Below are 13,592 nucleotides of genomic sequence, written 5' to 3' on the forward strand. Positions count from 1 at the left end.
CTCCATGATGTGATGTATTTGATATGCCAAACACAGTAACAACAAGTCTCACAATGAAAATGAATAAATATTGATTTATGTTACAAGATGAGTTAGCTTTGAAAAAATAATGCTATGTGAGAAAAAAAAAACAGACATGAAAAGTGAGGTAGAGACTTAGTTCATTTAAAGGACATGTAAATGCAGAGACCGAATAGATTAATAGTCATCAGGGAAGAGGGGGAAGAGGAAGAAGAGAAGTGAGTGCTATTAGATACTAGTTTCTTTTCAGTTGATGAAAACGACCTCAAATTAGACAGTAGCCATGCTTTCACCACTCTGTGAATATACTAAAACTGGCCAAACTATAAGTTAGGGCCAAGGAGATGATTGATGGGCTAGAGAGCACGCAAGAACCCTGGCTTTGATCCCCAGCAATTCAGCACTGCTGGATATGCACCTCCAGAAAAAGAACTGTATCCTTAAAAAGGCAAATCAATGTTATGTGAATTATACCTCAATTCAAAACCATGTGAATTACACCTCAAAAAACCCATCGTATTCCTTTTGCCTTTAGAAAACAAAATCATATTGCAAACCTCCAGTTTCAGTCGGCTTTCTAACTGGGAACAGTACACTCAAATTTGAGAGCATAAGGTGGTAAGATCCAAATGGAATATCCCTTTTCCTTCTGCAGTTTTATTTGAACTTTACATACGTTGTGTGCAAATAAAAAAAAAAAAGCTATTTCTTTTTCTTCCCAATCCACCTGTTCAACTGTGTTTCAGGAAATGGAACTATTTTTAAGACAGGAGGGATAGGCCATGATCGAAGATTACTCCTTGGGATACAGGCTGAATCAAAAGATGCTTAATGCCTCACTCCTTTTTGTTTACGAGTCCCGAGCTAAATTCTGCAGTATGTGCCAACTGGGGAGCTCCTCAGCTACAGAAGCTGCCTTCCCACTAAGAGGCCCCAGAGACTGCCATGCTGAGTGGAGTGGGCCACAGTCCCAGACATTCTAGCAAATGTGGGGTGGGCGGGGTTGCTCTCCTCAAAGGGTTATAGTATGAAGATGAGTAGCCTATGACGTTCTTCCATGCTGGAGGCCCCAGGGCCTCCATTGGCTATGGCCCAGCCAAGGAGGGAGAAGAAGGTGTGAGCTCCAGAGAGAGTGCTCTGACCTCATCGCAGGCGGCACAGCGCGGCTTCAGACACTCGGCGTGGTGCCTGCCACAGTATATCTTCCCATCTTGGTAAAAGTAGATCAGATCCACGAGGAGCTCGTTGCAGACTGTGCATATGAAGCATGGCGGGTGCCAGCAAACACCGTGACCAGCGCGTGATGCAAATACAGCAATGTCTCCGCCGTTAATCTGGCCTCCGCACTATGAGGCAAACAGAGACATTAGTTATGGCACTGATGGCACTGACCCCGTTCAACTTCTCAGAGCCATGCATGAGTGATAAATGTCCATGACCACTATACTTTGTGTTCAAATCCTCACTGCTGGGTGGGGCAGCCTGCCTGCCTGCCACCCACGCTCCATTCCTAGAGCCCACAAGGCAGACCAAGAGAAAGTAACTGAGAAAATAAGACATCAAAAAGGTAAGAAGACAGAAAAACTCTCTTAGTATAGAATAGAAGAAGCTCTACAAACAGGAGAGAACATTACACTTCAAGGAGTTCCCTTATCTCTTAAGAAAGATACTCTACCAAAGGCACTGCCAAGATTTCCTCGGAGGGGCTGGAGTGATACCACTGTGGGTAGGGCATTTGCCTTGCATGTGGCCAACCCGTGTTCGATTCCCAACATCCCATCTGGTCCCCTGGGCACTGCCAGGAGTAATTTCTGAGTGCAGAGCCAGGAGTAACCCTGTGCATCACTGGGTATGGCCCAAAAAGAAAAAAAAATTCCTCTGAAAGGAGAAAGCAAGTAGGTTAGGAAGGGGGCTATGAGAGAAGGTGGGGTCTGCACTGTGGTATAGTGAGGGGTTCATAACAGTGGGCTCAACCTGTAACTGTTTTCTCTTGTATTCAGCCTACTTACACTGATACTGCTTTTCACAGTTTTGGCGGCAAACACACTGCTTTTGTGTGTGTGTGTGTGTGTGCGAGTTTTGTGCCACACCCAGCAGTGCTCAGGATGTACTCCTAGTTCTGTTCTCAGGGATCAGACCTGGGGGGATACGGTGCACCATATGTGGGGCCAGAAATTGAACCTAAGTCAGCTGTGTCCCAAGCAAGTGCCCTACCTGCTATACTATCTCTGGCCCCAGAAAGGCACTGCTTCTAAGTCCAGACTATGGGAAGGGCTTCTTCCTTCATTGTCCAAAATAACTCTCACTATGCGAAAAGAAACACAGCAAATCCCTGATGGCCAATGATTCTGTTTGGGGTTGGGATCAAGTGACTCTTGGGGGAGGAACTCTGAAACAGGGGTCGGCTGGGAGACTAGGGGGCCTGAGGAGGTCCTCTGTAACCACAAAGGCAGCCACATGGTCCTTAACCTAACAGTTCAGCTCTACAGAAAAATTCTCAAAATCAGAAATGCTACCTCCCAACTTTTCCCACACAATAGACTTCATGTGGGTTGTAAAACCCTTCATTGAAAACTGAGTAGGTTCTCATGGAATAGCCTCTGGTTACTCATTCACGCCAGCAATGGAAAAAAAGAGTATGTTACAGAAAACACCACCCCTCTTTTTTTTATAATAGAAGTAGACCCAAGGAATGTATATGGCCAATACATTAATGGAGGGACATTTTGACTCTGAGCAAAGCACTTGTGTTGAAGGAGAAGCTTCAAACCCAAAATGGTTAGACACATTCCAACTGCAGGAGCTAAGGGGGGGATTCTAAGAGCAAACACGAGGAAGAAAAACAAGGGATTTTCTCATTTTATCTTTTTAAAATTTATAGTTTAAATGGCTGCCTCATTTGGGGATGACTGGAGGCTACAATTGGCTGTTCTTTGGTTTCATTTTCTTGGGTTCCAGTACATCGACTCCTGTTTAGACACTGTTAGGTTTTGGTTGGCTTAAGTAGACTCCCAAGGCTTTAGAATCACCTCAGCATAACACTCTCCTAATTTACTACGTTAACAATACTGAATCCTGCTTAATCCGTACTATAATTCTAAGATGTTGGCATTTCCTAACCCATTTTTTGCAATTACAGAAGTTAGGAAAAGAAGCTGCTCAAGGTATCTGGCAGAAATGTAAGTTAAACTTCAGTCTTTCTGCCTCACGTTCTTGTCACTAGTTTCTCCTCCTCTCAGTATCTGCCCATAAAATGCACAAGCTTTCTTTTGCGAAGGTAGGCTGGTTCTGTGAGACAGATTAGAGATTGATGGGGGTTTCTAAACTGAGAATGCTAAAGCTCTTATCTTCACTAGTGAACACCAATAGGCTAAGGGTGGGGTTCTCCAGAGAGAAGACCCCAGTGATAAATCTCTGGTACTCTAGCTCGTCATTTTAAGAAGTGTCTCCTTTGTATTCACCTGATTACTCTCATTTTCTCTCTCTGAGATCTCAGAATGAGTGCCCATATAGCATGCACCCACCTCAGGCATGCACTCAGACTTTGACTATTGATCTGGTTATATATTTTCAGCACCAGAGTGGGTCCTTTTGGGGCTTAAGGAGTTCTAGAAAGGTTGTGAGTGGATCTGGGGGATGTGGGTAAGCTGAAGGGCTAGGAATATGAGGAAAACAAGAAACTTTCAGGACTGGAGAGGTAGGACAGTTAGAAACCCAGTGGCCTTCTTTTGCAATGTTGTAAGCATGCTACAGTGGAGTGAGAGGTAACAAACAAATAAATAAATAAATAAAATATAAAACACAAATAAATCCAGAATCTAATTCAGTGTGATCCTCAGAACACTATGGGGGGTGAGAACAGAGACTGGTGTCCTTTGTACTTTGTACTTTGCTAAGAAGACTCCAATCCAAGGAGATGATCATCTACCACCACTTCACCCCTTCACCTGGGATGATCCTATTAAAGAGACTAACTAACCCACAATCCAGGCAAGCTCCTTTCCTAAGAGACTCATTTAAAATCATGAAATATGAAACCATTATGTCAGTCCTCTACTCAGAGCTATCCAAGTGCTCCTAACTCCTTCCACGCATTCACAAGTCTCCACACTCTGTCACCCATAAACTGTCACTTTATCTAACACTCTCCCTTTACTCCTCTGTCCTGTCACACAGGCCAACTTTCTTTTGCTCCAACACAAGAGAAATGCTCCTGTTCCAGAGCCTTCAAGCTGGTTGCGTCCTCCCTCACTTTGCCCAAGATGTATGACTTATTTCCCCAGCTCCAGTATGCCTTTGCTTAGAAGCTACCTTCTAAGAGGACCTTGTCCAGCCACTTGACTGTTGGACTGTGAAAATTATGCATTTGTTTACACATAGATTTTTGTTTTTCAAAAACAGTGAAAAACATTTCTGGATCCATTGGTTCTGCACTCACAGTTTCAACCACTTCAAATATCCATTGGTTGTAACCAGTGAGGAGGAGCCTATGCATATGGTAGGTTGACTGTTAGGAGACTTGAACATCTGCAGATTTTGGTATCTGTGGGAATCCTGAAACCAATTCCCTGACATACCAACAGGTAACTCTAGTTCGTTCTTTCTTTCTTTCTTTCTTTCTTTCTTTCTTTCTTTCTTTCTTTCTTTCCTTCCTTCCTTCCTTCCTTCCTTCCTTCTTTCTTTCTCTCTCTCTTTCTTTCTCTCTCTCTTTCTTTCTTTTTTTTTTGAGAATCAACATCTACATTTGTGTTTCAGCCCCACTGGGATCAATGTCTCAATTCCTACATTTCATAGGTTAAAAGCACATAAAATTGAAACTTCTTCATAATTCTGGCACATCCTCCACCTCTCCTGCTATATATTCTCTACCTATTGTTTGACTTCTTTCATCAGACTCTAACTCCAAACAAGGGAAAGAACTGAGTGTTTAGGTCTTTCATTCGCTACAGTCTGCAAGATTTAGAGCAGTGCCTGGCACATAGTAGACATTCAGTAAAATAAATAAATGCCAGGTGGCTATTAGTGAAATGAGCTCATAATATTCCTCCCCACTTCCCTGAATCCATGCTCACCTGCTCACAAATTGCTCCTGTCATCGTGACTGGGAAGGGCCTGACGTTTCCTCGACCCAAGTTCTCACGCTTTCTCTGGCTGCTGAAGAGCTTCAGCTCCCTTTTCTCTTCCTCATCCAGGGAGTTGCAATAGCGGACCTGAGGGAAGGGCAAGGTACAGAAGTTAGCCATAGGGATTCCGAAGCCCATTGCTTGGAATTTTCTTACCGAGCATATTCCCATTTGGGTTTAGAGCCCTGGTCTGTACTTAATCGGGGCTACTGAAGGTGAGTCTCAACCTAGGATTGCCAGGATTGTTGATGGTAAAAAGAGCTTACTAAACAAAGACTCCTAAATTGTGTAACACTTCCTCATCTTTACTATCCCACACTGTTCAAGGTCTAAATCACCGAGGATGTCTGATATTTCAAAAGCCCAGATGTGAGGTTGTTTTTACTTGATTCAAATTTATTGTGGGGGTCCTGAAATTTTTTATTTCTAGATGCCCAAGTGATCTTTGACCTCGAAGCATGGCTCCAAGCCAAGGAACCAGATTAGTTGTCAACGTTTGCCTCATAGCACCTGCTTTTCCACCTCATTCTGGGATAAGGAGAAAACAAAGGAGATTGAGGAGTTGGCCCAGAAGTATTTATGTTGCTCCACAGAAGTACCTATAAGCTTATCTGTGTGCAGGTGGGAAGTTGTTACCTGCTGGGATTATGTGTCAATCCACATATGAAAGTTTCCCTCTAGCTAAATACAGAAGTTCCCAGAATTAAAGGAGGAACATGGAAGATATTAAAATATGGAACATGGAGGGCGGGATCCACAGATTCCGAAGGAAAAAAAAAAAAGGTTCCAAAAAGAGCCAAGATCATCGGGAAGCCCCAGATGGGGTAGGTACCGCATCCCGCCTCCCCCAGATGGAATCCCGGTGACCAGAAGGCTCTACAACCACAGCTCGAGTATGCGGGAACTAGGACTTTTCCTCAAAACTGCGCGGCCGCTTATGTGGCTGTGCGACATCTCTCTATATACAAAGTGATCCATGGGAAGTAAACCACCCAACGTTTCTCTCTGAAAATCATAGTTAAGTTTGGAGCACGGCCATAGCCCCAGAAACACAAGGACTTAATGCATAACCCAGCAGCTTGGAGCAGAAAAGTGAATGGGCTATGTGTTAATCCAGGCCATCATGACTGTCCGGAGGGGAAAGGGTGTTGCCCCATTCGCCCTCTCCTCTCTGGAAAGAAAGATGGCGGCCACATGGGAGCCTTGTGGACAGCAGGTATGAGCCGGGGGTGTGGGGGCGACTAAAACCTCATGGGAAGGGGGTCGTTTCGGTCCGTCCTTCACGCCCTACCGAGGTCACCAGTTGCCTCCCACGAGCGGCTCTCCAGCACGGCCACGACCCCAGAAGCACAAGGACTTAATGCAGAACCCGACAGCTTGGAGCAGAAAAGTGAACGGACTATGCGTTAATCCAGGCCATCAGGTCTGTCCGGAGGGGAAAGGGTGTTGCCCCAGTCGCCTTCTCCTCTCTGGAAAGAAAGATGGCGGCCACATGGGAGCCTTGTGGACAGCAGGTATGAGCCGGGGGTGTGGGGGAGACTAAAACCTCATGGGAAAGGGGGCGTTCCGGTCCGTCCTTCACGCCCTACCGAGGTCACCAGTTGCTCCCCGCGAGCGGCTCTCCAGCACGGCCACGGCCCCAGAAGCACAAGGACTTAATGCAGAACCCAGAAGCTTGGAGCAGAAAAGTGAATGGACTATGCGTTAATCCAGGCCATCATGTCTGCCCGGAGGGGAAAGGGTGTTGGTTCCTTCCACCCTCCTCCCTCTGGAAAGAAAGATGGCGGCCACATGGGAGCCTTGTGGACAGCAGGTATGAGCCGGGGGACTGGGGGCGACTAAAACCTCATGGGAAGCGGGGCGTTTCGGTCCGCCCTTCACGCCCTACCGAGGCCACCAGTTGCCCACCACTAGCGGCTCTCCAGCACGGCCACGACTCCAGAGCACAGAAACCAATTTCTTAACTATCTGACTTTCAGTAGAAATACTTCCAGGGTCAATAAGTAAAATAGCAGAAATCCAAAACCAACATATAATTCTTGAACCCAGCTGTAGAAAGCAAATCACTTCACAATGCTTTTTCAGCATGTCTGATTTGGGGGGGGGGGGGTGGTAAACTCTAAATAACAGTGGTGAATCTTTTATTGAAACAATGAATCTAATCAAAGCAGTTAGAGTGTTAACTAGAATTCATCTGCCCCACAGGGACTGGGAGGGGTGGGGGGTGGGGTTTTATTGGGGTTCTTCATGGTAAAAAATAAGTTTTGGTAAAGGGAAATGTGTTTGATATTTGCATGACTGAGACCTAAACCTGAAAGCTTTGTAACCTTTCCCATGGTGATTCAATAAATAAATAAATTAAAAAAAATATGGTATTCCCTATTCTCTCCATTATTTATGCATACCTTCTGAATCATAAAATTTTTTTTACTTAATATCATTTTAGAGCTGATTTTCTTCAGCTTGAGCACATATATTAAAAATAAAAGTATAGTATAAATGGAAAAATCAGTATCACCTACAAAAGCTCAAAGTGACCAAAAAGCTAAATATAGTGAGGGAAAAAAAGGGCAAAAACCGAAAGTCTTCTAGCAGGCTATTTTTGCTTATGGGAGGATCCGAAAATGAAGATTCTGAATGCTGTTACTAAATGTGGAGATTAGTATGAATGAAATAGGTGAGATGTATTTGCAGCCTCAAACTGAAATTTTTCTCTTGATCACTCAAGGCCTTAATTATGATGAAAGACAGACATTTTAGAAGAATATTCAATGCCATGTCCATGTACCACCTAAAATTATGTTTCTTACCTTCTTTTCATTAATAGTTTTATTCCCACCTTCTGCCTTTAGAGAAATCTGAGCATCAAAAAGGTTTTAATTAGACTACTCAGAGGGTATGTCATACAGAGGTTAGAGGGACCTATTGAAGTAGATCCTAACTTATTAAATTGTGGTGACATTACCACATGGCATCATGCGACTAAATGAGAGTGGGAGGGCCAAAATGCTGTTAGGAATAAATCTATAATTTACTATCAGTAAATACCCATTTTCTATACCTGGAGTACAGTAAAAATTTCTTGGGCAAAAAGGAGTGATAAGAGAAAAAAATTTATGAAAACCTATATATATATACATACACATATATGTGCACACACACACATATATACATATATGCATGTATAATAACCAATATATGTGTACAAATATAAAAATATTCCTATTTGGGTTAAAAAGAGAATAATCAAATATTTATTTTAGAATCATTCTTTGTCCTCAAAAGGACCATGTCAAATGAGCTCAGTTTACCCACTGGGTCACATGTAAGGAATTCTCACCAGCAGGAAGAAAGAATTTGAATGGTCTTTTTTTCATGAAACCACAGTTAACAGTAAACAGAATAAACCATTATAAGCAGAGACGCTCAGACCATGGCTCTCTAATAAGCAAAAGGAGCCTTTCTTTTTTTAAAATAAGGCTCACAAGGATGTCCCCAGAGAAGTGCTGTGACCTGCACAGGCCAGAATATTCAGTTACACCACTGACATTTTATGGACATGCCTTTAAAAAAAGGCACACCCCTCCTGCTTGTAATAACCCGCATTTTTCAATTCCAAATTAGTTAACTGGGCATCAGGTTACAATGCTTGCTCTCAGCTTTAAAGGAGAAAACTGATTTATATTTGCTTTAGGAAGTCTGAAATTTTGAAATAAGGATCAGGAAAGGGCTCTTTCTAGGGAGTTGTTTCAGTCTTTAAGTTTTAGCTCTGCTTTCTCACATTGGTTTGGAGGTTCCTGAATTATCCTATTCTTTTTTTTTTTTTAATGTGGGTAAAGTCTAAAAATAGCACTTACTCATTTTCTCTGGGATACAGTTTGTGGGTGGGATGGTTGGTAGTACTTTGTTCTTTCAATTTGAAGGTGAAGGACAGAATTGGGTTTTCAACAGTAAATTTAATATAGTACATACAATACTGATTTATAATCATGCACACCCAAAGCTTATGTTACAATACAATGTCACTTTAGTTTAAAAGCTTTTCTAAATCAGATTATATTTTTGTTTAAAATACTCAGTTACATGTTCTATAGTATTACTTTTTAAAATATATATATGCTTAAAATATTAATGTCTAATTTACCACTGCATAATGATATTGTAAGTGTGTCTTCAAATTTGTATGTCTGATCAATTTGACTTTAAGGACAAGAAGTGTGCCTGCTGCTATAAGTTGGGGTTCGTAAAAATACAGCCTGTAAACCATCTTTCCCGGAGTATAAGAAATAATCCTGGCAAATAGGACATTAAGCAACAAAAACATCAATGTTCTGAGCTTCAAGTCTGGACTCAAAATTTCTACAGCATCACACAGAAAACTGGAAAACTCATTTCATATGAAATGATGCTTTAAAAAAAAATCAAGAGATTACCCCCAATTTTTTCCATCCTTAAACTGGCCCAGGAAATCTCAGTCATCTCTTCAGGCAACCATCTTCTTCTTCAACTAAGGAAAACTGGACTCGAGATTTTTCATTTTAAAGTTATTAGTGACTTCCAAGTAGTTATAAGAACCAGACCCAGAGGTGAATCCTGTCCGTACAGAGATTCTGCTTTATGGTAAGTCTCTCTAGAAGGTGTCTAATGGTCCCTTGGGGCTCCAATTAAGGAAACTACCTCTAAAACAAATTGACAGAGCCTTGTTCTTGCGATCTCATCAATCACAGCATTCTGATTATGAAGAAGGTAATGGCTCACAGAAGGTTCTATAAGTCTTCATAAGTCCCCCTTACCTCATTGTCATGTGGTGGCAGTTGGTGTAAAAGCTGTTTGATTCGCAGTTTCTCGCCAGGACTGTTGACATAAGGAACTTTTTCTTCTGGAAGACAGCTATAGTACTGATGAACCTGGGGGGTGAAAACGTACAGTTCACCTACCATTACTCAAATCATTTGCCCTGTCCTACATCCTAGGAAGAGAATTCCCAGCATCTACTTGCCATTGTCCCCACCCTCATGAAACTCGACAGACAGCAAGTGCCTTTCTCATTACGAGCAGAGAAAATGAATCTGTAAAGGAAGCGTTGAGCACCTCAGCCACATCTTGGTGCTTTCCCTCGCTGCAAAGGAAAAAGCAAGCAAGCAAACTTTCCTAGAAAAGGAGAATCCAGCGAACGTGCTGGTGAAGCCAGAGGGGAAGGCTTTCTCAGCAGTCTCCCCCGAGAGCTGATTTTTACCATTGTCTGTCTCGGTTAGTCTCCAGCATGCTCAGAGCTTCCCTAGCCAAGGGGATGTGTCAGCGCCTGCCTGGGCACCGGAGTCCAAGCCCATCTTTGGCACTCGGGGAACTCCTGGGTCCCTCAGCCTCCACCTACATGAAAATACTCCAGGTTCTGAGCAATTTGTAAGGACTGACAGCAGCTCACAGCTGTCAAAAAAAGAGTCACTAAATCTGGGATATAGAGCGTGTAATTAAAAATCACCACTAACATGAGAATTTTTGCTCATCCTGGAATACTCCTGTTTACAACTGTTGGAACACATTCTTACACTTTCGGAGGCTCATTCAACCCTAACAATGACTTGGGAGAGCACCAAGTAGTGAGTTTTGACCAAGGAAAGAAAACAGAATTCTACCGTCGAGCTGCACATAAAACTAGGGGAAGGAAAAAAATGCTGAAATAGAAAGTTTTAGATGACACAAAAGAAGGAAGGAAGGAAGGAAGGAAGGAAAGAAAGAAAGAAAGAAAGAAAGAAAGAAAGAAAGAAAGAAAACCCAAACAAAAACAAAAATGCCACAAGCTTAAATGACATCATGGAAAATAATTTTCAGCTATCTCAGCATTATGATCAACTCTTGCAAAACAAGGCAATCATTCAACAAAACAGAAAAGACAGGAGTGCTGGGGGCTCAAAATTAACCATATCTGTCACATCCCATTCCCTTGAGTTTAGGGAGACTTGGACCACTTATACATTTTTGGGAATGCTGGGACAAAGAATTTTGGAAGCTCTGTCTACTTTGATCTTCAGAAACAAAATTCTAAGAATTAGAAGAAGGAGAAATGATTTTGAGATGATACAGGATTAAAAACACATGAGAAACTTTTATTATGGCAACAAATCAGAGTACCCATTCACCAATACCTGCATATCGCCCTCTTGATCCAATCTCCAGGGCCATTATAAACATTTCTTCCCAACATCTAATTCTCAAACTTTCTTCTTTGAATAACCTGGAGAGCTCTTAAAATTCCTACTGTCTTTCTAATATTCCTAATAACACAGTGGAGGGATAGACTACAACCATTACATCAGAAGCATCTCTGGGGGTCGGGGGCAGGGACCCAGGTGTTAATAGTTTTGAGTCTGTTCATGTGATTCCCATGTGAAATGGTTCCCACTTTGAAAATTACTGCCATAGATGGGCTGATTTTGGGAAGGAAGTCTCCACAACCATTTGCTAGAGCTACAGGGCAGGCAGCCTGGGATGGAAGAAATGTCTCCAGGTTTTGACATCAACCCACAGGTTATTTGCATTGTCTCCGAGAAGAAATAGAGCCCAGCTCAAGAGTTAGGGACTGGCTGCTAGGGAGAATCCATGCATATATGACCCCCGAGGAAGCAAGCTCTACCTCTGGGATTTGGACAACAAGCTTTTTATTCCAAGTCAAGGATTGCTCATATGAAGGCCTTGTTGAAATACACTTTGCAATGACCACAATTCCCATTAGAGTTATCAAAACATTAGGAACAAATGCTAATGTGAACTGAATTATGGTGAATTAATTGTTATTAAAAGTCCAATTTGGGCTCAACTGATCATCTTTCCACTGCCCTCGTTACTCACACATCTATGCTTCACTAACTGCAGACAGAGAAGTCCCTGAGAGGCCTCACTCTTAGCTGACACCTGAAGTCAAGCCCTCTGACACTGCTGAGGCTGACCCAGCTGGAAATGTACTCTGCACCTTCTGCGGTTCAGCCTGGTTGATCTGATTCTTCTTCACGCCCACCCTACCCTCCACTCCCCGCAGAACCCCGACAAGACTCTGTCATTTTCCATTTCTGTATTCCCCAGCAAATGATATAAGCTCTCAGAATACTCATCATAAGAAGCAAATGATATAACCTTTCAGAATACTCATAAGATCGTAGCAATGAAATGGAAAAATATGAATATGTAGCGATACTTTGTAATCTTCCATTTTAAACATATAGAGCAATTGTTGGCTATACGGTGAGACAGGCAGTCGTCACCTATGCAAAAAAGTGGCAAGGAATAAATGAAAAATGCTGCAAGCAATATAATGCTTGCTTACTTGATTTCAAGGTGTGTGTGTGTGTGTGTGTGTGTGTGTGTGTGTGTGTGTGTGTGCAGGGGTGGGGGGGCAGAAAAATAATTTAAAAGGTGTGGTGTTTATTTAGAAATCCAACAGCAGAGAAGTTATCTTAAGAGGAAGTCATCTGTCTTGGGAAGCCACTGATAATAGATTTTTTTTTTTTATCTTTCCAAGCCTCGTGGGCTGCAAGATCGGTTCAGTTCTTGGTCCCTGCAGACTTGTTTCTCACCATTTCAAAGTTTAACATTTCCCACAGTACTTGAATAGATGGGCTGGAGCGATAGCATAGCGGTAGGGCGTTTGCCTTGCACGCAGCCAACATGGCCAACCCGAGTTCGATTCCTCCGCTCCTCTCGGAGAGCCCGGCAAGCTACTGAGAGTATCTCGCCCACATGGCAGAGCCTGGCAAGCTCCCCGTGGTGTATTCGATATGCCAGACACAGTAACAACAAAGTCTCCAATGGAGACGTTACTGGGCCCGCTCGAGCAAATCGATGAACAACGGGAGGGCCTTTACTTACTTACTTTTACTTACTTGAATAGATACCCCTCTGTTCAAAAACCATCTGAGGTTGACAATCTCCAGTTCCCCAAAAAGGGAGCCTGATCATCGCGATTTGGAGCAACATTCACTGGCAAAGATTGGATTGGGTAAGTTCCTCATGGTTATAAGACTGGATGATGAAGGATGAACGCATGGCATGGGCTAGACTATGGTGAGGGGAGCTGTGCTGAATAGCTCTAAGATACTTATGAATTAAACACCCTGTTATGTGGAGATTTATCTTATGGCCTCTGGATTCTAAGTTGACTGAGGTGGTAACTATCTTTAAAAACACATCTCTTTTGGAGCCAGAGAAATAGTATAGTGGGTAGGGCATTTGCCTTGCATTCAGCTGACCCAGGTTTGATCCCTGGCACCTCATATGGTCCCCTGAGCACCACCAGGAGTGATTTCTGAGATCCAGGAACAACCCCTGTTATTCTCTGGGTGTGACCCAAAAATCAAAATTAAAAAATAAAGAACAACAATCCACAAACCAAAATGCATCTCTTTCTTGGCTAGAGATCCCGTGTTGCCTTTTCTAGTTCAAGTTCACTGCTTA

At 42.8% G+C, this 13,592-nt stretch overlaps 1 protein-coding gene across 2 annotated transcripts in view; it reads right to left on the reverse strand.

The window, feature by feature from the left end:
- The window catches only part of PRICKLE2 (prickle planar cell polarity protein 2), a 185,121-nt gene that overhangs the window by 57,580 nt on the left and 113,949 nt on the right, over positions 1-13,592 (reverse strand). For both annotated transcript variants that reach the window (XM_056128961.1, XM_056128960.1), the window contains exons 3-5: positions 9,938-10,051; positions 5,094-5,231; positions 1,164-1,367 (exon numbers count right to left, since the gene is read on the reverse strand). In XM_056128961.1, coding sequence (XP_055984936.1) covers positions 1,164-1,367; positions 5,094-5,231; positions 9,938-10,051 — 456 coding nt within the window. The remainder of the gene's footprint in view (positions 1-1,163; positions 1,368-5,093; positions 5,232-9,937; positions 10,052-13,592) is intronic.

This window comes from Sorex fumeus, unplaced genomic scaffold (genome assembly GCF_029834395.1).
Source record: "Sorex fumeus unplaced genomic scaffold, SorFum_2.1 ptg000072l, whole genome shotgun sequence".
Lineage (NCBI taxonomy): Eukaryota > Metazoa > Chordata > Mammalia > Eulipotyphla > Soricidae > Sorex > Sorex fumeus.